The 21,973-nt window shown below is 48.2% G+C and overlaps 2 protein-coding genes across 6 annotated transcripts in view; one reads left to right on the top strand and one right to left on the bottom strand.

Annotated features, from left to right (window-relative positions):
- SLC7A1 (solute carrier family 7 member 1) overlaps positions 1–11,627 on the top strand; it is a 45,401-nt gene extending 33,774 nt beyond the window's left edge. For both annotated transcript variants that reach the window (XM_072326401.1, XM_072326402.1), the window contains exons 10-12: positions 16–164; positions 1,834–1,942; positions 3,378–11,627. In XM_072326401.1, coding sequence (XP_072182502.1) covers positions 16–164; positions 1,834–1,942; positions 3,378–3,487 — 368 coding nt within the window. In that variant the 3' untranslated portion in view covers positions 3,488–11,627. The remainder of the gene's footprint in view (positions 1–15; positions 165–1,833; positions 1,943–3,377) is intronic.
- A 56-nt stretch (positions 11,628–11,683) lies between these two features.
- MTUS2 (microtubule associated scaffold protein 2) overlaps positions 11,684–21,973 on the bottom strand; it is a 247,728-nt gene continuing 237,438 nt past the window's right edge. For all 4 annotated transcript variants that reach the window (XM_072326396.1, XM_072326397.1, XM_072326398.1 and 1 more), the window contains 6 exons: positions 20,532–20,637; positions 19,470–19,543; positions 18,221–18,319; positions 16,863–16,982; positions 13,859–13,956; positions 11,684–11,912 (listed from right to left, as the gene is read on the bottom strand). In XM_072326396.1, the coding sequence (XP_072182497.1) occupies positions 11,696–11,912; positions 13,859–13,956; positions 16,863–16,982; positions 18,221–18,319; positions 19,470–19,543; positions 20,532–20,637 (714 nt within the window). In that variant the 3' untranslated portion in view covers positions 11,684–11,695. The remainder of the gene's footprint in view (positions 11,913–13,858; positions 13,957–16,862; positions 16,983–18,220; positions 18,320–19,469; positions 19,544–20,531; positions 20,638–21,973) is intronic.

The raw sequence follows: 21,973 nt of genomic DNA on the forward strand, positions 1-21,973 counted from the left end.
GGTGTCTGTTCACAGGTTTCCTTATTGTGGGCAGCTGTGTCTTGACTGCCCTCGAGCCAAGCACTCTGATAAAGGCAGTATGGATTATTGCTGCAATCCTTGTTCTCATTATCAGCTTCATTGTATGGAAACAGCCTGAAAGCAAAACTAAGCTTTCCTTTAAGGTGAGTGTCCTGGGAGGTGAAGTTAGAAAAGAGCTATTTTGGAGGTGGTTGGAGGAGGAAGTGCACGTTGACTGTATCAAGAGGGACTTGGCCAAATGATCACACAGAGAACGTAAGCGTAAAGGTGTATCCAGCAGCACACAATGGGAATAAGCAAATTCAGCATAGAAAGTGGGGCTGAAGGAGTTAGCCGAGAGCTGGAGGATGGAATTAGGAGAGGAAGTCATGAGCGATCAGATCAGAGATGGCTACAGAGGACTTGGAAAGAAATGTTAATGGAATTGGAGTCCAGGAGAAGCTGAGAGGACAGAGCCTGATCTAGAGATATGGCCAGATGAGAGGTGTGCTTTTGAAAGCAGATGGCTAGAACTCCTGGAAGAAACAGAGACCAGAGGAAAAGGGAATGCTTTGCAGCAGATCAAAACAACCGTGTGAGATTGTGGCTATAGGAGATAGAACCAAAGAAGCAAGCTTGTGTGTAAAGATCGAAGAGACATCCAATCAGAAGCACCAGTTCTTCTACCAGCTCTATCAGATGGGCTATATGTGGACCAGTGTGAACGGGTGGTTCAGTCCTTTAACACCTCTGAGGGAAAGCACAGCAGCCTTTCTCCTTGTCGTGTTTTAAGTGCTTTGTTTTCCATGTAGCTGGCAAGCTTTTCCCAATAGCTTAGTCTAAATTTCCACAGTGCACATTTAGCTACTATTTTCATGTTCTGCTGTTAGCTATGAAGGGATGACCACTCTCTCTTTAACAGAATTGCGTAAGAGGAACTCTTGGCATTTTCTTGCCTTGCTCAAGCTCACTATTCTTTATATTGACAAATACAGATCATTTTTCAGTGTAATCCTGCAGGTCACGTTTCATCATATTGATTGCAGGCTATTTCTCCAATTTATAAAGACTGTTTGTATTTCGAATCCTTTCCTCTAAAGCGCTCTCATTTCGACTTCTCTTATAGTCTGCAGCTCATCTTGGGTTTGTGGTCCCAGAAGTGGGAACAGAAGTGTGCAGGAACAGAAAACTTAAGAGCTGCTGTCTGAGCTGTATATTCTGAACTTACTTCTGAAGATCTCTTTGCCCAACACTCAGGATATTTTATCTCCCTTTTTCTTTTCTCCCCCAGGCACTCCTCTGTCCAAAGGAAAAAATACAATTAGACCTGTCAGTGCTAAATCTGTAATGGCCGTTTCTTATCTCCTTGTTGTCTTTTAGACATTTACAGCCTGACTGCTTAGTGATTTTTCTCCAGAATCTCTCTGGAAATCCAAGGCTGGCTGGTTTGTTTCCCAGTTGTTATCCTCTATTTCTTTTTAATAGGTAATCTGTCTTTCTTCCCCAGATTTTGGAGACCTTCCAGGTCTACCAAGAGCTCCCAAAAAGCCTACTAATGGTTTAAAGGTCATTCTGCAGCCTTTAGGCACGTACCTCACCATCCTAGGGAGATGTCATTTATCCCTGCTATCTGATAATGCCTGATTTAGGAAAATATTCCTCTGTTTTCTAACTTGTGTGCCCACCCCCTTCTTAATGATGTGGATGGCTGGTCGCCAACGGTTGAGGTGATGGTAGCAGCAGCCATCACGGCCCGTCTAGCAAGAGATGCAACGTTCTTGCCTGCCCACTGCTCTGCCCTGCGGATGTAATGTATCCCTCTTGCTTTTTCAGGTACCTCTTCTGCCCCTTCTTCCTATCGTGAGTATTTTTGTGAATGTTTACCTCATGATGCAGCTAGACATAGGCACGTGGATACGGTTTGCAGTCTGGATGCTCATAGGTGAGTTCAAAAGAGAAGAAAAATGTATGTGCTCAAAGGTTTGAGACTTTTTTAACTATACATTTGCTGTAGCATTCCAGGAAGGGATTCCACACTCTTTTTAATTGTTGGGTGACCTCTCTGACTTCATTGAAGCCATTTGGGCAGTGTATCTCTAGTGTGTCTTTGTTTTAAATTGATGGGTCCTAACACTCTTGTGAGTGCTTATGCTGCTTCCATAATGACTTCATGGTCAGCTACGTAGGTTTTTGGGTGTGTTTTTTTGCAGTTTTGTTAGTTTGTGTGCATTTGTTCCCTACATGGGGAGGATGTTGAGCAGCAGGCCTGGGATTGCGATTGCCTGATCAATTTATGGTCATCTGTCGGGAGCTTTACTAGGATTCTGCTTTGTAGCTTCTTCCTGTACTGGTAGGAGACTTGGAGGGCCAAAGGCAGATGAATTCAGATTGTTTAGCCTGGAAAAGAGGAACCTCAAGGGAGACCTTATTGCTGTCTACAATTGTCTGAAAGGACGTTGTGGAGAATTGGGGGTCAGCCTCTTCTCCCACATAACAGCGATAGGATGAGAGGGAGTGGCCTCAAGTTGCACAGGGGAGGATCAGGTTGGATGTTAGGAAGAATTTCTTCTTGGAAATAGTAACAGTGCATTGGAAGAGGCACTGAGGGATGTGGTTCATGGGCAGTATAGGTGGTAGGTAGACAGCTGGACTTGATGATCTTAGAGGTCTTTTCCAGCCTTGGTGATCCTGTGAATCAACAAGAGCTGCTTGAAGCAGCTGCCTACTTGCTCTGAACCTGGCAAAAGGCAAAATCCATGTTCTAGATGGCTTATTTTTTGCCCAGGTCTCATTTTTTATGGTTCCTCATTCCCTTTTTCATCCCGATTTACCTATGAACGTTAGCACTTTGCCAGGTAGTCCTGGCCTCAGGACATCTCAGTGCTAAACCAGCACTGCCTTGTGCAGCGCCAGACAGAAATTCATCCAAAATTGGAACCCACTGTGCAAACCTCCCGGGCTGCCAGAGCTTTTTTGTTTCTTTAATGTGAAAAGTCCTCCCTGTCCCTTCTTTTAAGATATCACTGGGTATCAAAACAAGCTGAAGAAGGAGAGATGTGTGTCACCATGTGAGGAATCTGTGTATTGAAAGAAAGGGCAGTAGGATGGCTGTGAGCCAGCACAAGCAGGGTGTGCAGAGAAGCAATCTTTGTGTTGGCACTTTTACTTTTTCATTTGTTTTTTTGTTCCAAGTGCTGGTTTTATAACCTGGGTTAAACCTTGATTTCTTTTCTGAGACAGAAAAGATGATGTGATCTGCCAAGATGCAAACTGTCAGGAGGGCTGTAGCCTGCATTTGTGACCTGTGCCTGCTGGTGTGAGCAGTGATGTCTGTCGCCTTACAGAGCTAACTTCCCTCTCTCCCTTGGCTCCTTCAGGCTTTATCATCTACTTTTCCTACGGCATATGGCACAGCGTGGAAGCTGCGTATGCAGCATCAGCAGACACGGAGAGAAGCATGGACACTGCCTCAGACAGCTGCAAATGACCACGTGTGTAGCTCATGGGTGACTGGGGACCGCTGCAGCGAAGGCAGCTGTGCCGTGGGGCTCCTGAAGTGTTGCATCTGGTTAATCAGTCCTGCAGCAAGAAAGAAGCGCGGTGTGGGACTCCCCAGGCCTGTTGCTGCAGCTTGCAGTTTGCTTAGTAGCTCAGTTAAAAGGGATCACAAGGAAAAAAATGCTGCTCCCAGCAATGCTGTCAGCTGGTCTGGGGCCATGCACTCTCCCTCCTTCCTCCTGTTGTTTTGTTTTGTTTTGGTTTTCAATGTCTAGAAAGAAAACTGCTTTTGTGTGCCAGTTAACCTGAAATGCTGCTATGAAACCAGGCCTCACAGAGGTCCTTCTTTCGGTAGCCCTGGAAATGACCTCCCCAGAGATATTCTACCTGATATACACAGAGCACATCTGCAGTGCTACTGTCACGCTTAGACCAGACCCTTCCTTCACCTGATGTGAGCTGTACCACGTATGTACGTAAAAAGAAAAGACTCTCGGCAAACATGAGCTTTCACCTTATTAAGAAAGCAGCTGCAAGATTCATGTTCTTCAGAGCAACGGGCTTCATAGTTTTTATTGCATTTCTCTTTTAACTCGGTATTCATGTACTTTAAAACACACTGCCACTGTGAAGTGCTGGGAGGTTTACGGCCGCTGCTTGTCGGTTGAATGGTCACTTGGCAGTGTGCAGATAACACAGATGGATGTTTCTGGTAACTTTAGGCTCAGCAGAGGGATTTGGGGTTTAGTCGTAGAAATATCTGGTGCAAGTACTTGAATGTCTTTAATGGTGCAGGTGTCTTCTAAGAGCCTTCTACCTCTTCACGTCAGAGCTGACCAGCAGTGGGACTGAACTGGTGAGGTGGCAGAAGTGCTCTTGAGCCCAGCTCTGAAAATGTGGTTGGTTGGAAGTTAGAGGAGCTGCCCCAGCATGGGCTGTTTGAATAGCAGAGCGAAGCATTTGGCACCAGGGGGAAGTGTGTTTCTGTCCCTGGAAGGAGGAACATAAGAAGAGTCTCAAGGGCTTGAACTTCATTTGTGAGCAGCACTTGTGTCTGTGCCCCGTGTGTAGTGGGGCATGAGGGTGTTGTATGGTCTTCTCCTTTCCAGTTCTCCCATCAGAGCAAGGGGCAACACAGCCACTCAGTAGGGGCTGGCTTGTTATCCTTGTGGCCCTCTGGAAGCAGGCTGCTCAGCTGCTTAACATGGGCCTGAGCAGGGCTGTAAATGTGCAGAGCCCCTACTCTGAGTGCTGTCCACCCACCCCATGCGGCAGCGTGTGCTCTCACTTCCAGCATGTGCTCCTGTGGGGCCAGAGATGCTTGCACTGCCGTGTCCTGGGCCATGGGAATTCTCTGTCTCTGGAAGTGTTGGGAATGAGGTTGGATGGGCCTTTGAGCAAACAAGGTCTTGTGCAAGATGTCCCTGCCCAGCCCAAGCCATTCTGTGATTCTGTGAAGTTCAGACCAAAGTCTGTGTTGAGTTGGAAATGCAGACGTGGCCTTAGCTTTGCTGAAAGGCAGTTTTAAAGAAGATTCTCTCAACTGTGTCCCCAGCCAAATTCACTGCCCTGAAAGCGGCTTGTGGAAGCATCCAGAAGGTGGGTTGTGCCCATGCAACGCCATCATTTAAATGCGCTGAATAACAAATACCAAACACATACTGCAGAAATCCTCTCTCCTAACCTGTGTGGGGGCTGCCCCAGGTGTCCTCCATGATGCTGCCTTCAACACCTGGCACTGTTGCTCTGTTGGCCATCATAACTCCTGTTGCTGAGGGGAAGGGTGCCTGTCCCCAACATAGTGGTGGGGACCGAGGAGCAGGTTCCATACGGCTTAGGCAGCGACTCAGCAGGAACCTGGTGCAGCAGAAGGAGGAGCCAGACCATCTCCCTCAGTCATATCATGCTGGGTCATGTCTTGCAGGTTCCAGCACAGCCCTTCTGCTTGTTAGGAGTTCCAGTCTTGGCCTTTTGGCACACTGGGAGGCTCTTCTCAGGGCTGGAGATGGATGGAGGGAACATGCTCTGTGTGTTGCTGTCTGGGTGTATTTTCAGGGTGCTTTCAGGCTGGCAGGTGGCCTTGACCATCTGTCATTCCTTTTTGCCTTGCGCACATGTGAAGTCTTACTGAAGCAGGGAGAGAAGAGTATGAAAATTAAACCCCCGGGAGGCTGAGATCTATTTTGATGTAACCAACCTCTGTGAGTGCCACAACCTCCTGGAACGCACTGCGGGTGTGATAGGATGGGGAAAAAACGGGAACTCGGAGGGTGCGCAAGTTTCCCACTGTACCAAAAATGGAAGGAGCCTTTTTTGCTGCCTGGGGTACCAGCTCAGAGCAATGCAGGCGTTCAGCATTGACGACGTGAGGCTGGATTCTGACAGAAGTGTATTTCCAAAGAAAATGATCTACAAATATGCAGATTTCTTGCTGTATTTTTGTTTATATATAAATGTTAACTTATTTTTTGTTGTCTTCTTAGGGATCTGTTCTGGTATTTATATCCCATAACTTTATATCAGCTTTTGTGGCCTACACTATCAGCACTTAGGAGAAAGGGGGAACCTGGATCTGGCTTATTTTCCTGTCATTTCCTTTTCTCCCAGAAGGTTTCATAGGAAAATCCTTCCTTTTGACCACACTTTGTGTTGTTCCAATGTGCCATGCCCTGTGCCAGGCTGTGTGTGGGGACACAATGATTTGCTCACTGCTGCCTGCTCTGCCCTGCCCTCACTGCTGCATCCCTGCCCCGCTTGGATTTGCAAGCCAAAAGGTGGAATTTTGGCTGCCTGTTTCTGGGGCGATGTTTTCAAATGGGTGATTTATTATTATTATTATTTTTAATTTTCATTGACTTTTTTTTTGTTGGTCTCTGCATCCCTGCTGATGTCTGCATGTCCCACAGGTCACCCCGGCTATCTTTGGGTACATGCATCTGCTGCTATCACCTCGCTCCTGTAAACAAGACGCCCCTCCTCCATTGAGCTCATCTTTGTAAATAGTTCAGCGATTATTTTGCTTTACGATTGTGTTTTGGACAGGCGCATTCTGCAAGATGGAGGGGTGGGAACAGAGAAGTGCTGCCTTTGCTGGGTGCCAGAGCAGACCCTTTTGTGTCAGTGCGATGACTCTGCCCGTGGGGCAGCCTCAGGTTGGCCAGCCTGGAGAGGAGCTCACTGGAGAGGAGCCACCAGCACATGGCCAGGCAGCCTTTCTCAAAGGCAAACTACTGTTACAGCAGCGCCTTTCCCACCACAAAGGCATTTTGGTATAAGAATCATGACTAGCTTTTGCGTACTTCCTTACAAACATCATTCTTTGGTTGCTGAAAATCGTTGCCGGGTGGTTTCTGGCTTCATTTCCTCCTTTTCTCATCCCATGGGGTGCAATTCGCCATCTTCTTGCATGGCTGTGTGGTGTGGGACAGGGAGCAGAGCCTTGAGCCTTGTGGCTGTGTAAGGGCAGGGTTTTGCAAGGTGGGTGCTCTGAACATGGGCGCTCAGCAGCCAAACCAAACCCCTGTGGCAGTGGGCAGTGCCGTGGGCTCCCTCCATTCCCATTGACTTAGAGACAAAGCAATGTTAGGAGGAATCATATCTTGTGAGATCAACTCCTTTAGTGGTGCCGTTTTCTACCGGGATCTCTCAAATTCCTCCCAGCAGAATTTCCATCCCCGGGAAACCACCCACAAATGAGCACTGCTATCATCTGCCCAACATGCATCTCCACCCCATCCCTGCTCATGGGACCGTCCCCTCTCTGTGTCTGAGCCCCCACTCTGCAGGGCATGGAGGGCGGCACCTCCTGGGATGCTCTCAGGGAATTTGCCCCCAGGCCGAGCCGTGCCCTCAGATGCTCCACAGAGCAACAGTGAGCGCGGCCAGCAAAGAGACCTTACGGACTGAAGCCATGGAAGAGTCTGTACAGTGTTTATTTTATAATTGTTAAGCGAAATGTATATACTTTTCTGTTGACGGTCTATTTTCCTAGTGGTTTCTCAGAGTTTCTTACGGGCGTGTTAAATAGTTTCGATGCTTGTTCTGCAAACAGACCTGTTTTTCTATCTTCTTTTTACCTTTCTTTAGCTTGGATTTCTTTCTTCCGTGTCTGTGCAGCGCTTGATGAAGCCTTACGTTTTGAAATGTGAACCTCCCCTCCCCCCCAACCCTTATGCTTGTGCACAGCTGCCTTTTGTCCTGGTGCCACTGTAAAATACTTCACCACCAAATGAAGCTTTTGGCAATTCACTTCTCGTTAAGTGGTACAGCATTAAAGCATTGCTCTCACTACTCCAATAAACCCTGCCCGTTGTTTGCCCTTATTTTTGAGCCTGCCTCCGTCCTCCAGATATCTGCAGTGCCTGCAGGCTGTCCCCGGCTGCACAGGAGATCACTACCCTGGGGTGCAGCTCCTGGTGCTGCCACGTTGTGTGTTTGCTCCAGGAAATAGGGGCTGTGCACTGTGCACAATCCGCTTGGGGGTTGCCAGTGTTGGGATGAGCCCACGGGGCAGCACTGCAGTCCCCAACAGGGCACTGTGCTCTCAACCCCTGCTGCATTGGGGGGATGCCAGGAAGAGCCCCAGCTCAGTGTCCCCACACCCCAGAAGTGCCTGGGGGCTAAAGGGGTCTCAGACCAGATGCCTGAGAAGTGCCCTCACCCAGGACATGCTGCACCAGTGTCTGCATGTCTGTGTACACAGAAAACACAGCGGGACAGCCCAGTTTCTATGCGCCCACTCACGCTGTGTGCTGGCGCGTGTATTTATTATCAGGAATATATTACACTTATCTGTACATCAGAACCGAAATAATACAAACTTCCTGTACTCATTAGCCACAGAGTGAACCGGACCGTGGGACTCCTGCTGTGTGGGAACTGTACAGGGGCTCCTCGGCGTGTCCATGGGACACAAGCCATCAGTGCAGAGACGGAACATACCTGATTTGAACCCGTTAGTGTCTGCTTTCCTCCCCACCACCATCACCAGCAGCAGCCCTTGCTGCTGTGCCATCCCCAGAGCCCTGCAGTGGGATACACCAAGGCCTCAGTGCTCAATCTGCAAACGTTTGGTAAGTCCAAGCTGCTGCCTGAGGGATGAGGGGTGAGTGGCCCCTTGCTCTGCCCCCTCAGTCCCTATGGGGTGGGCCAGGCACCTGCAGGTGCCCTGTCCCCAAGGGAGATGTGCCAGCGCCACTGAGTGGGGGAGCCAGCACTGGGGCCAGCCTGCGGTGGGCATCCATGGCAAGTGCTTCCTCCTCCTCACCATGGCTTGTACAGCCTGATCCCTCCCTGGGGATGAGAAGGAAGAGCAAGAAAAAGGAATGATTTCTGGGACGATAGAAGTCCCTGTTTCTGGGCTCAGGAGGTACCCATGACATCCCCCTAGGGAAGGTTTGCTGGACCTGGGCACCTCCCCACCAGGCTCTGAGCTTTGCCAGTGATTTGGAGGTTGCACCAAGGAAGCGTTCAGCGATGGACAGGGTTGGGAGGCAGCAATTCAATGGGAAAAGGGGCTGGCGATGACACCAAGTGATGGCAGAACTAGGGCTGGTCCTGGTTTTCCCAGCATTGAAACCCCACTCCCAATTCACTGCTGGAAGCAACTACTGAATATGAATTTAATTAAAAAAATGGGAGTAGGAAAGCACCAGAAATAGAGCAGAACAATGAAGAAATGAAGAAGGCTGGACTTGGGCAGCCCATCCCAGGCTGATAATATACTCTGGTGTGTTCAGCGTGGGGAAGTTGAGATCAGATCACGATAACAATTCTGGCTTTGTCATCTCATCCCATCAGAACCGCATTGGCAGACTGGAGCACAACAGTGCAGGAGGTACTGCAGCTTTCTGTGCACGCAGCAGCTCTGAGGGTGCTTACACTGTATTGGCGAGGAGGGCCCTTCTGTGTGTACCTGTTCTCTTTCCAGGCTGTGCTTGCTGAACACACAACCATCTAGCAACATGTTTCAGTGGCAGCTGCTGTGGTAAGGTCTGTTCTAACAAGATGCTCAAGTCTCTCAGCATCACATGCAAAAGCTGCTACAAAAGTACATTTCTCAAAAATAGGAGGAAAAAAACCAACACTGCTATTATTTTTAGACTTGATCGATGGGCCAAGGTAAACGGAATGAGTTTCAATAGGGCCAAGTGTTGGATCCTGCGTTTTGGTCGCAACAACCCCAGGCAACCCTACAGGCTTGGGGAAGTGTGGCTGGAAAGCTCCCAGACGGAAAGGGGCCTTGGTGTGCTGATGGACAGTCGGCTGAATATGAGCCAGCAGTGTGCCCAGGTGGCCAAGAGGGCCAATGGCAGGAATGGTGTGGTGAGCAGGACTAAGGAAGTCATCCTGCCCCTGTACTCGGCATTGGTGAGGCCTCACCTCGAGTACTGTGTCCAGTTTTGGGCACCTCAGCACAGGAAAGACATGGAGGTACTGGAGCAGGTCCAGAGAAGGGCAACAAGGCTCTTGAAGGGCTTGGAGAATCAGCCCTATGAGGAGAGGCTAAGGAAGCTGGGGCTGTTTAGTCTGGGTAAATGGAGGCTGAGAGGAGACCTTATTGCCGTCTTCCAGTACCTGAAAGGTTCTTACAGCAAGAGTGGGGCAGGTCTCTTCTCACTAGTGACATGTGACAGGACGAGGGGAAATGGCCTCAAGTTGCACCAGGGCAAGTTTAGGTTGGATATTAGGAAGAACTTTACAGAAAGGGTGGTGAGGTACTGGAATAGGCTCCCCAGGGAGGTGGTTGAATCGCCGTCCCTGGATGTGTTTAAGAGCTGTTTGGATGTGGTGCTCAGGGATATGATTTAGTGGAGGTTTTTTAGAGTTAGGGTACTGGTTAGGCTGCGGTTGGACTTGATGATCTTCAAGGTCTCTTCCAACCTGGGTAATTCTATGATTCTATAGCATTGCAGAGGGACTAGGAGGAATGCACTGGCGGTGACCAACTCTGTGTCTGAACTGCAAAGGGCATCCTGAGTGTTCCAGCAAAGCCAGGCACGACTTCCACGCACACATTGCAACACTGGGTAAAATGCAGTGGTGTGAAACGTGGGTAGGTATGGAAGGGAACATTCTGACCTCTTCTATGCCCATGCAGCCCTCTGTATCATGCCTGGAGTTCCAGCAGGTGCCCACCAGCTCAGCCTAATGCTGGACCAGCAAAGGTCTGAACACAAAGGGTTGGTTTTCTTCTCCTTGCTCATGAGACTTGAAACATGTCAACCTGAACAGGACCCCACACCCAGAGGTTTTGACTTTCAAAACTAGGTCGGGGGGAAGCGAGATAAAAGCAATCTAGGGCTAAAGAGTCTAAAATTGAAACACAACACCCAGTAACCTCTATCATATTGACTAAAACTCTCAGGTTTCTCTTCTCTATCCTATCCCCACTTACTTACAACATCAACGCTAAGAGCTAAAAGCAGTGGATGGTTTGCATTTCTCATCTGGTGCTCAATGCAAGGGAGATGATGATGTTCTCGAGGCAGTTCTGTCTCAGAATGCCCAAGTCGCTGGTGTTCACATTAAGGATTGTACCACTCAGTGGTCACTTGGAAGGCGCTTCTATTTCTGTGGGACTTCCTTCTGGTTCAGGTATAAATACTCCTGGGAGGAAATGTGTTTTGCTTCGATACAAGTCTTAGGCACGAGTTAGAAAACTGCTGACTGTCATGAAAATAGATCAGCACTTCGTAGTATCCAAGAGTATAAAAAAATGCGATTCAGAACGTCTTCAACTACATACATATGTGTGTGCGTCTATATATAGGTATAAAGGTACAGTACATACAGGTATATAAACACTGACACATATACAGAAATATTCACAACTGGAACTCTATCTGAGACTAACCTGAAGTACTGCAGCAGCAGTCCACCCCAATGAACCTGTGATATAGTGTTTTCCAACAGCTGGCTCTAACCACAGTGAAATCATTACCATACTAAGCTAAACCTTTTGCTAGCCTACCTTTCTGCTATCCTAACTTATCACTATCCTCTCTGCTACTGTAATGAACGTGTCAAAACCACGAGCTCCTATCTGGGGTCTCTCGGAGAGCCCTGCTTAGTGTGAAGCTATGCAGCCAGGGAGCATGCTTGCAGCCACGAGCTCTGGGACCTGCTGATGGTGGTACTTCCTTGGGTGTGAGGTTGAGCAGCTGGAAACATGCCTGAGGCAGAGGGTCGTGATGGATCACCGCCGCACGGTTCTGGCTTTGGCTGGCGAGGAGTTCCCTGAAGAGCAGCGATAAAATGACGTGGATGATGCCGTGGGGGATTTCACGGGACTGACGGCGTCTCCTCCCTGCAGCTTCCAGAGCAGCTCCTCATTTGTTCTGCTCAGCCTCTTCTTCTCTTCCACTTCTTTCTCCACGTATTCTTGGAGATTGGCGTTCTCCTCTGACAGTTGCCTGGGGAGGGAAGCCAGACAGCACATGAGGCTCACCAGGATGGAGGAGGCATGGAAGCACAAGAGGTATTGCAGCAGGAGGCCACCTACCTCCTACCACACCACCCTACCTCATCCCCAGGGCTGCAGCTGGAACACAGCTGTCCAGGTACTTGGCCTTGGGATGTGGGTACACCCAGAGGCTTCAGGCATCCTCTATCTGCTCAGGGCTGCTTTGGTTTCAGCCCTGAGAGCACTGAAGCTTCTTGGATCATCATCTCCCCCCATTCAGCACATGAGGGATGCAAGTGCCCTGCACAGTGCTGTAGCCCAATTGCAGCTCATTAGACACCTGTGCTTCCCAACCACCTTTGCCCAGAGGCACACCATCACCTCCTTGTTGAGCCTCTGCATCTTCTCCACAGCGGTGGAGAAGGGGGAATGCTGGGTTTTAGGCATTTTTCTGTGTAATCAAGGGCAAAATTCTGTTGTCAACTCCAGTGGCAGCTGTAACTCTCATCTTTGCTTCTCAACCCTGCCACCAAATCTGGGCCATGAAGAACAGCAATTGTGAAGTGGAAGAGCACAAGCAAAGAGGTGAGTGCCACTGGACCCCCAACTCTTCCACCCACCCAACTGCTGCAGCGTGCAAGGGGAAAGGAGTCTGTGCTCTCTGTGCTCCCTTGTTCAGATGATGCTCTGCTCCATAAATGCCCTGAGAGGCATTTTTGGGGTCTCGACCATCCTCACCTTCCTGATCCTCCATTCCTGTCTGCAGCACTAGGGAAGCTCCTTACAAACCACTGGCTGCTTCAAGGGTGGGATGGAGCAATCTGTGGGCACCAAACCTCATGACTCTGCTTGCCTCTAACCAGGTGGCTGTGCTAATGGAAATGGGGCGGTCCAGGCAGATGCTGGGACCCAATGGATATGCAACTTGGCCACGTTCTGGGAGCATCGCCTGGTTTCTGCATCCCCACTGTGCCTGGGCAGGAGCCTGGTCCTGGGGCAATCCAACAGGGGGTTTAGGGCACGTACCTGGCCCAATTGCCAGGCAGCTGAAGAGTTTTAGAAATAAAAGCTGACACACAAACACAGCCACCCATCGTGTATTGACAGGGTTCTGGCAGTTGAGGATTTCTGCTTCTTTGGCCAAGTTTTCTACAGCAACAGATCTAAAGTGAATGTGCATGTATGTCTGCTTTTCTCCCCCTCCTCTGTCAATTCTGAACCATTTGCAGAGTCAGAGGATTTGAAGATGTGGGCTGGTAGATTTTGGAAAGCTGCTTGCCCACTAGAGAAACAGCTGTGATGTGAGCTCACAGGCCAAGCAGCGTGAGAAAGTCTGCAGGGAGCACAGCCTGGAGGAATAACTCCATAGGAAAGCTTTGCTACACATGGAATTACTTTTTCTTTCACAGTACCCAACAAGACAGGCCATAAAAATTATACCCAAAGCCTCACTACAGCCTTTTCTAACCAGCAATTGCTGAGCAAAAATAAAAGGCTCACCAGCCCAAAAGCAGATGTCTCTGTTGACGAGGAACCTTGTTGCTCCAGTCGGGTTGATAGTGCAAACAACAAAACCAAAGGTAACCCTGCTTGGGTAATGGCAGCTTTGTTGGGCTGTCCCAAAAAGTGAAACCACTTTTCCCACCCTCACTACTCCCTGGCCAAACTGTTTTGTGGCACTGACACTGGGATCAGAAGCAATTGGCAACTTAGGACTCGGCAGCACGTCAAAATCATAAAAACAATTTCTTGTAGATACGTGACCATTAATACTATTCACATTAAATGAACCCTGATACAAAAATGATTTGTCGATATAACAGGCAGAGCAGGACCATGCACTTTCAACAGGAAACATACTTAATTCTTCTCTTTCTGAAATAAGTGTCAGCCTCGGGCAGTTGAAACTTGCAGCCCTTGTGTAAGCTCAGATAGAGGAGAAGCATCTCAGCAAACCTTGTTATGACGGTGTTCTGTTCAATCCTGGCTCTGAGTTCTTCATTCTGCTGTTGCAGCACAGTGATTTTTTCTTCCAGGATTAAGTTTTTCTCAGCCTGCAACAAAATGAGGTTATTTGTTTTTTAAGTCTGACCTATTCCATGAAGATTTGTTCTTTATTTGGCCCCAGAGCAACTTCTGAAATCTGCAGATAGATGGAGGTGGGCATCTTGACTGCAGCTGAAGCTTAGAGGAGTGACTCACCCTATTCATTCCAGTGAAGTAGATGTGGCCATCAGCACTTCATAGAATCATAGAATCACAGAAACCTTAAGGTTGGAAAAGACCTCTAAGACTCTAAGACCACCCAGTCCAAACATCAGCCCATCCCCACCATGCCCACTGACCACGTCCCTCTGCCACATCTCCATGGTTCTCAAATACCTCCAGGGACAGTGACTCCACCACCTCCCCTGGGCAGCCTCTTGCAACAAAGCAACAAGAGAGGAGGCCAACTTCCACCTCCTCTTCTGCAGACTGAACCATCCCAGTTCCCTCACCTGCTCCACACCAGACTTATGTTCCAGACCCTTAACAGCTTTGTTGCCCTTCTCTGGAGACGCTCCATAGCCTCCAGGTCCTTTTTGAAGGGCCCAAAACCGAACACGGTACTTGAGAAGGCTGAACACAGCGCTGAGGGAGGCAGCATTGAAATAGCCCTTTTTTTTCTAACTGAGGAACAGGAGGGTCCTAGTCTCGGCCAGCACAACTAAAACAAACCCCCTGCGATGCCCTTTGGAGACACATCCCTCCATGCTGGCAGTGGCAGCTACAATTAGATGAAATGGATCCCACCCCAAGCACAAGCAGTTTTTACTCAGGACAGTCCAAGGACAGAGTTGGAGGATGTCACCAGCAATGACATTCCATCCCAAATGTGGTTCAAGGCATGCACTACAGCTTCAGAGGCTCTGCTTTTCTCAAGTTTTGAGTCTGACATGCTTTATCACCTTAGTTCTTCCTTTCCTCCAGCAGTTTGAATGTTGCTGAATTCAACACTTTTGGAAGAAAACGAGATATCGCAAGGGAACCTTATCTCTGCGTGAGCTTAGTTATTGAATTTCCCAGTCTTTTAGGAAGAATCAAAATACTGTGCACTCGGGTTAGCAATAACTCACAGTTTATAGTGGAGGCATCAGATTTAAGCAGTGATTGCCAACCTGTGCAGGTAACTGTAAAGGATGCTGCTGACTGGGAGATATTCTGGCTCACCACAGTACATTTTGTTAGAGCGGATTCTGGCCCCATTTTGAAATGCTTTGAGAGAGGAATTACTGTCACAGGCACCTTCGCTGCTCCTGTAACCTCGATGGTTGTAATAAATGGTAGCTGTGCCAACGTAAAGCATAGGAGAGCTGCATCTCCTTCCATCCTGAGTGCAACCTTCACTCTCTATCACCCTTCTCCTAATGCCCTCATTTCCAGCAGGCAAGGAACCGAGCGTGCCCTTGTGTCCTCTGCATGTGCCAACTGCCTGCCCAGCTTCAGTGTTGTCTCCCAGCCTACCAAATGTGGCCATCCCCACCATGCCCTGTGCCACCACTCGTGGCTCCTGCTGAGTCTCTTCCAGTCTATGCTGATCTCAGCTGAAATACAGAACAGGGAGAGAGCCTCAGGACCTCAAGGAAGGTCCACAATCCTGACAGCACATGCTCAGAGAATTATAGGATGGATTAGGTTGGAAGGGACCTTAAAGATCATCGAGTTCAAACCCTTCTGCAGTGCCAAGGGTTGCCAAGTGGGCAAGTTAATTAATTCTGGCAGGCCATCAGCCTTATCCAACCCTGCTCTGTTCAGGGCGCAGCCTTTTCAGGATCCTGTTGCCCACCTGACCCTGTGTTTTAAATGCCCATCTGCTTCCTATGAAGCACCCATCTCTCAGAGCCTTTGGAGATGCCCCGTAGGTGCTCCTGGCACATATAGAGGCAGATGTTTAAACAGAAAGCAGTTGTTCCCTTGGATCACTGTAGCCTGAAGTGTTTTCCTGTGATAAAGGGCAGAAACAGGGCTGTGTGCTGTATGTGGTTAATTAGCAAAAGCAGCTAAATGACTGCTAAATGTTGACCTTTTTTTTTCCAATATAACTCTACAGTGCATGTTTTCACATGCTGGCTCTGCTTCAGGAGAAAGAGCAAAGCGAACAAATCTCAGCTGCAAGGAGACATTTTTCTCCACATCCACTTATTCAAGCATCTGTTCAGCAAAATAATCATCTGAGTTCTCAAATTTCCCCGTAAATGGAAACAAATCTTGCTGAATTCTGCGCTGAACCAGCTGTCCCAGCTCCCCAGCTGAGATAATGCCTCATCCTGTCACCATACTACACACTCACTGTCACCGTAGGTTATTCCTCACAAAATGAACTGATGGTGAACCAGAGAGTTCTCCATCAGGGATCCCCACAAGCAAAGGATAAGAAAACAGTGTAGGCTGCAGAAAAGCATTGCCTCTGAGAGCTCTCCTAGTGCTAGGCACTGCTAGCTGAATATTGCTAATTCACCAGCAGCAGCAGGACACAAATCACTCAGCTTTCCCCTCTTTGCCCTTCCCACTCCTAAATGGCTCTTGCAGGGTGCTGTACAACATTGAGCCCTGGAGGACCACACAAAGGTCCCCTTCTTCCATTCTTCCTATGCCCCTCACCTCGTAATCTAATGCACAGGCTGAGCAGGTAGCCACGTATAAAAGCAATACAGGCCAAGAGATGTGTGGGAGAAGTCAGAGTATCATGGGGAGGTGAAGGGGTGGGAGAAGATCCCAATTTCTGAGTGAAAATCTCAGATGTTATAGTAGAAGAAGCTTCATGCTTGGCTGTGGAAGAGCACAATAGATAGTCATCCATGAACCTCCTTAACTACGTCTTTCCCAACGTGTTTTTTTCTCACCCCTTTTTAGATTCACCTGCTGTAACCAAACTTCTACCTCTCTGACGTCTCCTCCAAAAGGAAAAATGACAACTCACTTGTTTTTCTAGCTCCATAATCTTCTTCTCCTGTTCATGAATCTGATGGTTCTTCAATTCCAGAACATGTTTTAAGCTCTTCAGATCTTCTTCTAAGTGCAGATAAGGAGCTTGCGCAATCTAGGAAATACACCAGCAATTTGTCTGTGTCAGCCATCAGTGTATCTACTGCCATTAGGTAAAGCTTCCCCAGTCTACCCAATGGTTTAGGACTTGGTGCTGTGAAGGGCAGATGGAGGTGATCCTTTCCAGCTGATCTGAACTCTGATATTCTCTCCTGGCACATCCTTTTATCTGGGCAGCCACTGATAGCTTTCTTTTGACCAGCCCCACGGTTAGAAGGATGGGATGCTGCTGATTCATGGTTTTCTGGATTTCTTTGACTGTAACTCACACCAGTGAGCTGTCTTGGAGTAACGGGCACTGACATCATGGCGACACAGCAGAATTTGTCCTGTCATTATGTTAATTAAATACTGCAGCAGGCATGGAAGGCACTGACACTACCTGACTCCACGGCCAAGTCAGTTTCAGACACTTGTGTTCCTTTCCTAAGGAGTTTTCCCACCTGAAAGCTTCCAGAGGCGCTCATTCAACCCTACTATGTTCACTCCCTGTCCCCCTCTGTCTTGCTCATGGGGCTGTGCTGTGAACATGCTGAAATGACCCAAATAAAGAAAACTTTTTAGAGAGGCTCATTTCAGGGTTCTTTCATTTCAGATTAATAATTGCAGCAAGCATTCACTTGCACACTGTAAATTAACAGCTTGGCCCCAGCAGACAGCAATTGAATACGTATTTAATGATGTGACAGGTCTGTCCACATCGTAAGCCCAGGAATAAAACCAGGGAATGCAGAGAACATCAGAGAAGTTGGCTCAGAATGTGAACAGAATAAATGTGAATGAAATAAATGTGAATAGAATAAATGTAGAAAAAACAAACCCAACAAAAAGTAAAGTGAAAGGGAAGAAAAAGGAAAAGACAGACAGACAGCAAAGTGGATGTATGAGATAGAATTGAAGGAGTGTTTTGGAAACAGAGCTACATATGCTGGGTGAAAGAATAGAGGACAGAAGGAAGAAGATGGACAACATCCCCGTGCTGAGGTGTATTCAGGACAAGGCTGTCAATGCTGACGTTTTCATAGTGTTCAAGATTTGGGATCCTGGTCATGGCATGAGCCCCAGGCCTTGAGGTAGGATCCCATTGCTAACACTGATGTGTGTCATACACAGAAACACATATCATGATGGCTGTATAATCACAGAATCGTAGGGGTTGGAAGGGACCTCCAGAGATCACTGTGTCCAACCCCGCTGCCAAAGCAGGTTCCCTACACCAGGTCACACAACTACCTTCAGCTGTTCCTCAGTGTTTTTCTTCAAAGCCTCCTCAAATCGGTCTGCTTTGGCCTTCAGGGACTGGTTCTGGAAGGTGAGGGTGTCTATCTGGTCCTGCAGGGGAGGAGAAATGACCACATCAATACATCATCAGTCACCCCTCTCACATCTACACAAGCCAATCTGCACTGTGCAACCACCAAGAGAGCTGACCAAGGCTCAGAAACCACAGCCTGGTGAACTTTTCATGTAAGGCCACTTGAATGTACACTGGGGTTCTCATAATGAAGTGCCTCGGGGATGCCTGAGATCCCTGCAATGCCTGCAGCTAGATGACAATGGAAGGCACTGTTCCATTATGTCTTCAAAGCTAAATCACCCAGTCACCTTGGGATGAATAAGAACAACCTCACCTGCCTTGAGACAGCTGGCATTTATACCGCAGGCATGAAAGAGATCTGTTGTGCAGTTCCTACAGCCTGAATGGAGTGGAGGAGATGCCAATCATGCTTCCTTCACCTTTATAGGCAACATTCCAGGCTACTTGGGGGCTTGTGATATGATAACAAGCAATGATGAATTAGCAGAGTGGGCTTTGAATGACATCTCAGAGCAATCCAAGGGAACAATGTGCTATTTTAAGCAACCTTGTTTCTGTTCCCATGAAAGGCATTCCTGTGCCTACCAGACAGACCACACCTGGAAAAGCTGCAGTTGCTTACTTGTATTTGTCACTTCTCAGCTGTAACACCCCATCAGCGTGTGCTGCAGAATAGGCTGACACAACTGGAACCACAAGAGCTGCATGAGGAGTACAGTGTGACAAGCGCTGCATGGAACAATACACACCAGTTGGGGTTTTTCTAGCTTGTAATTAATCTCTGTCTGGACAAACAAACAGAGCTGGCACTACATACTCAGGCATCTTGTTCATAAACAGTTTCCAAATCTAACATGATCCCCAGCTGTAGGATTGTCTGTTTTTCTTTTCCAGACACAGTGAATTTGGAATCAGCCAAAGCAAGGAGAAAAGCCCAATGGCACCTTGGCTGCTCATCTCACTCTGGACAGGTGGAGCAGAAGAGGCCTTGAGAGAAGTTGAAGTATCCCTGTTACAAAGGTCCCTGTGCTGAAGGGACAAAGGGGAGCAGTGCCCTCACAATGGGCACCACAAAATACAGCTACTAAGATTCAAGAGCCCGCTGTGGGTTGGTGTTGGTGTTCCCACCAACACTTCAGGGTAGGAAATAACAAAACTTCTAACCTGGAGCAACAGCCGCAGCTTTTCAAAGTTTTCCTTTAGTTGTGTTTTCTCCAGCTCGTGAGCAGCAATCAGTTCTGGGGAAGACACACAGCCATGACATTGCTAACACAGTGCTGACACAATTAAGGGTTTCACTACTAGAAAAAAGTCACCTCGGGCTGATCAATAACCAAAAGTTAAGAGGCCATGTGGAATAGTTTAGCCTCCCACCCAACGGTATGAAAATGGTACTCGGTACTCAATACTCGGCGTTCAGTATTACCTTCTTAGCACACAGACAGCCTGTTCTGTGTCTGTGACCCCAGCCCAGACCTTAGAGGGTCCTGCCCTCTAAGCATCCCTTCCTGATGACGGCACCAGTGCTGCTCTTCAAGGCTCTGCACAGTGGCTGCACTACTGCTTGCGGGCACAGGAGGGCATCCCGCACCTACAGCAGGAGCAGGAGCACACTCTTTGGCCTTAATAACTATGCCAACTTTTATCATCAGAAAATACTAGCAAAAACACATAGATAAGCGCATCCTCAAGCAAAGAATAGCTTTTAAGCACTGATACTGAGAGCTGTTCAGTAAGTTCTAGCATCCCGAGTGCCCAAGGAGTGGGCTTAGGAATCAAGGATCTTCAGATAAAGTCTGATGGTGAGTCTGAGGTGGCATCTGAACTCAGTAACCCACAGGGAAAGCCTTGTCTTTGTCCCAGAGACCATGCAGGCACTCTCAGGTGCAAGCTGAATGCTGTATGCATCGCATGTGGCTCTCCCTCACCCCCTAGCACAGAAACACAGAATCATGGAGTCACAGAATGGGTTGGATTAGAAGGGACCTTACAGCCCACCCAGTTCCAACCTCTTGCCTTGGGCAGAGACACCTCATACCAGATCAGGTGCTCTAGCTTCAAATGCCCTCAGGGATGGGGGCACTCACAGCTCTCTGGGTAGTCTATGCCAGGGCCTCACTGCCCTCTGAGTGAAACATTTCCCACAACATCTAATCTAAACCTTCTGTCTTCGTTTAAAGCCATTCCCCTTTGTCCTGTCACATAACCATTAGGTCCTTGGCTTACCTCGGATCTCGCAGTTGTGCTCATCCTGCAGTACAGCAAGGGTGATGGCGTGGTTGTTTTCCAGCTGTAATATTGAAGCTTGGTGGGCAGCTGTGATGTCGGACACCTGTTCAATGACAGTGGATGGAAACATGGGCACACGGTTAGACGTGCTGCAGCACACTGACAAGCCACTGTTAGACAGCTGCAGTGAGCTGGAAACAGCAAAGGGATCGACTGAGTGTGACACTCCCCATACAGGAGCCAGGCTTATTCATTACGAATGAGGCATGCTACCCCTGTGAGTGTCAGCATTACCTCCACTGCTGCTCATCACTTTTCTCTTTCAATTTTAAAACGAGAAATGGGGTACATAAGAAAGCACAAAGCAAAGATATGAAAAAAGGATATGTTCAAAAATCTCAACATTCAATTAATCTGTATTGTATTCATAGCCCGGCTCCCTCTGATGGGCAGATGAACTCGCACAGTTCAGAGTAATCCTATTTTTTCTCTTTGTGGCACTCTACTGCAATGAGTTTAATTGCAGAGTCTTGAATTATCTTCCATGGAAAGTGCCTATGAATTATTCATAGCTGTAAAATATTCATTTCTAGAGAAACATCGAACTTATCAACAGTAGGTTTGAAAAATGAATCATAATCTATCACACTTCTACTTGAAAATGAGCATCCTACAAAGCCATCGGTACCCAAGTTCCAAAGTCCTCCTGAATCCTGCTCTGTGAGTGCACATCCAGTAAACTGATCTGAGTGATCTGCTCTGATCTGCAGAAATTCCTTCTTCACTTCGAACCTGACACTGAATTCTGAGTGTGAGGAAGACCCACAGATTGAGCTGTTGGGGGGGGTTTCCAGTACCAGTGAAAGCTCCCTGCATCCTATCCTGTACCCTGCTCCTACCCCCAGTCCAGCTCTGCAGTTCGTGAAAAACAAAATGCTTTGTGAATCAGAGAAGTATGTAAAAGTCCCCTGGTTTCTGACTGATCCCTGCAAACAACTGGCAGTGAATGGCCTTGCCAAGTTTGCTGACTACGAGGCAAGTACAGCACAACCTGGAACAGCAGCTCCTCTGTTCTCAGTCTGAGCTGGAGAACAGTCCTGCCTCCTTGTCTACACCAATCTCAGCCCTGCACCAGCACCATTCAGCAGTAATGTCCATGTGGGTAACCAAACATGGCCCACCTGCATCACCTCTGTTCTGCTTATGGTCATATTTCTAGAAGGGATTCACCCTGCAGAAAGAGATCCAAAATCAAGGGTGGAAGCAAGCTCCCCACCAAGCAACTCAGTGACCCAAGGTCTGCAGTTCAAACTTTGCTCCCTGGGCTCTTTTATTCAGCAGCCATCCAAAGTAGGACTTCCAGCTCTGGAAAGATGGCCGTTAGAGGGAATGATATCAGAAAAGTCTTGGATTCCACCCGCAGTCCCTTAGGGTTTCAA

This window comes from Excalfactoria chinensis, chromosome 1, assembly GCF_039878825.1.
Source record: "Excalfactoria chinensis isolate bCotChi1 chromosome 1, bCotChi1.hap2, whole genome shotgun sequence".
In the NCBI taxonomy this organism is placed as follows: domain Eukaryota; kingdom Metazoa; phylum Chordata; class Aves; order Galliformes; family Phasianidae; genus Excalfactoria; species Excalfactoria chinensis.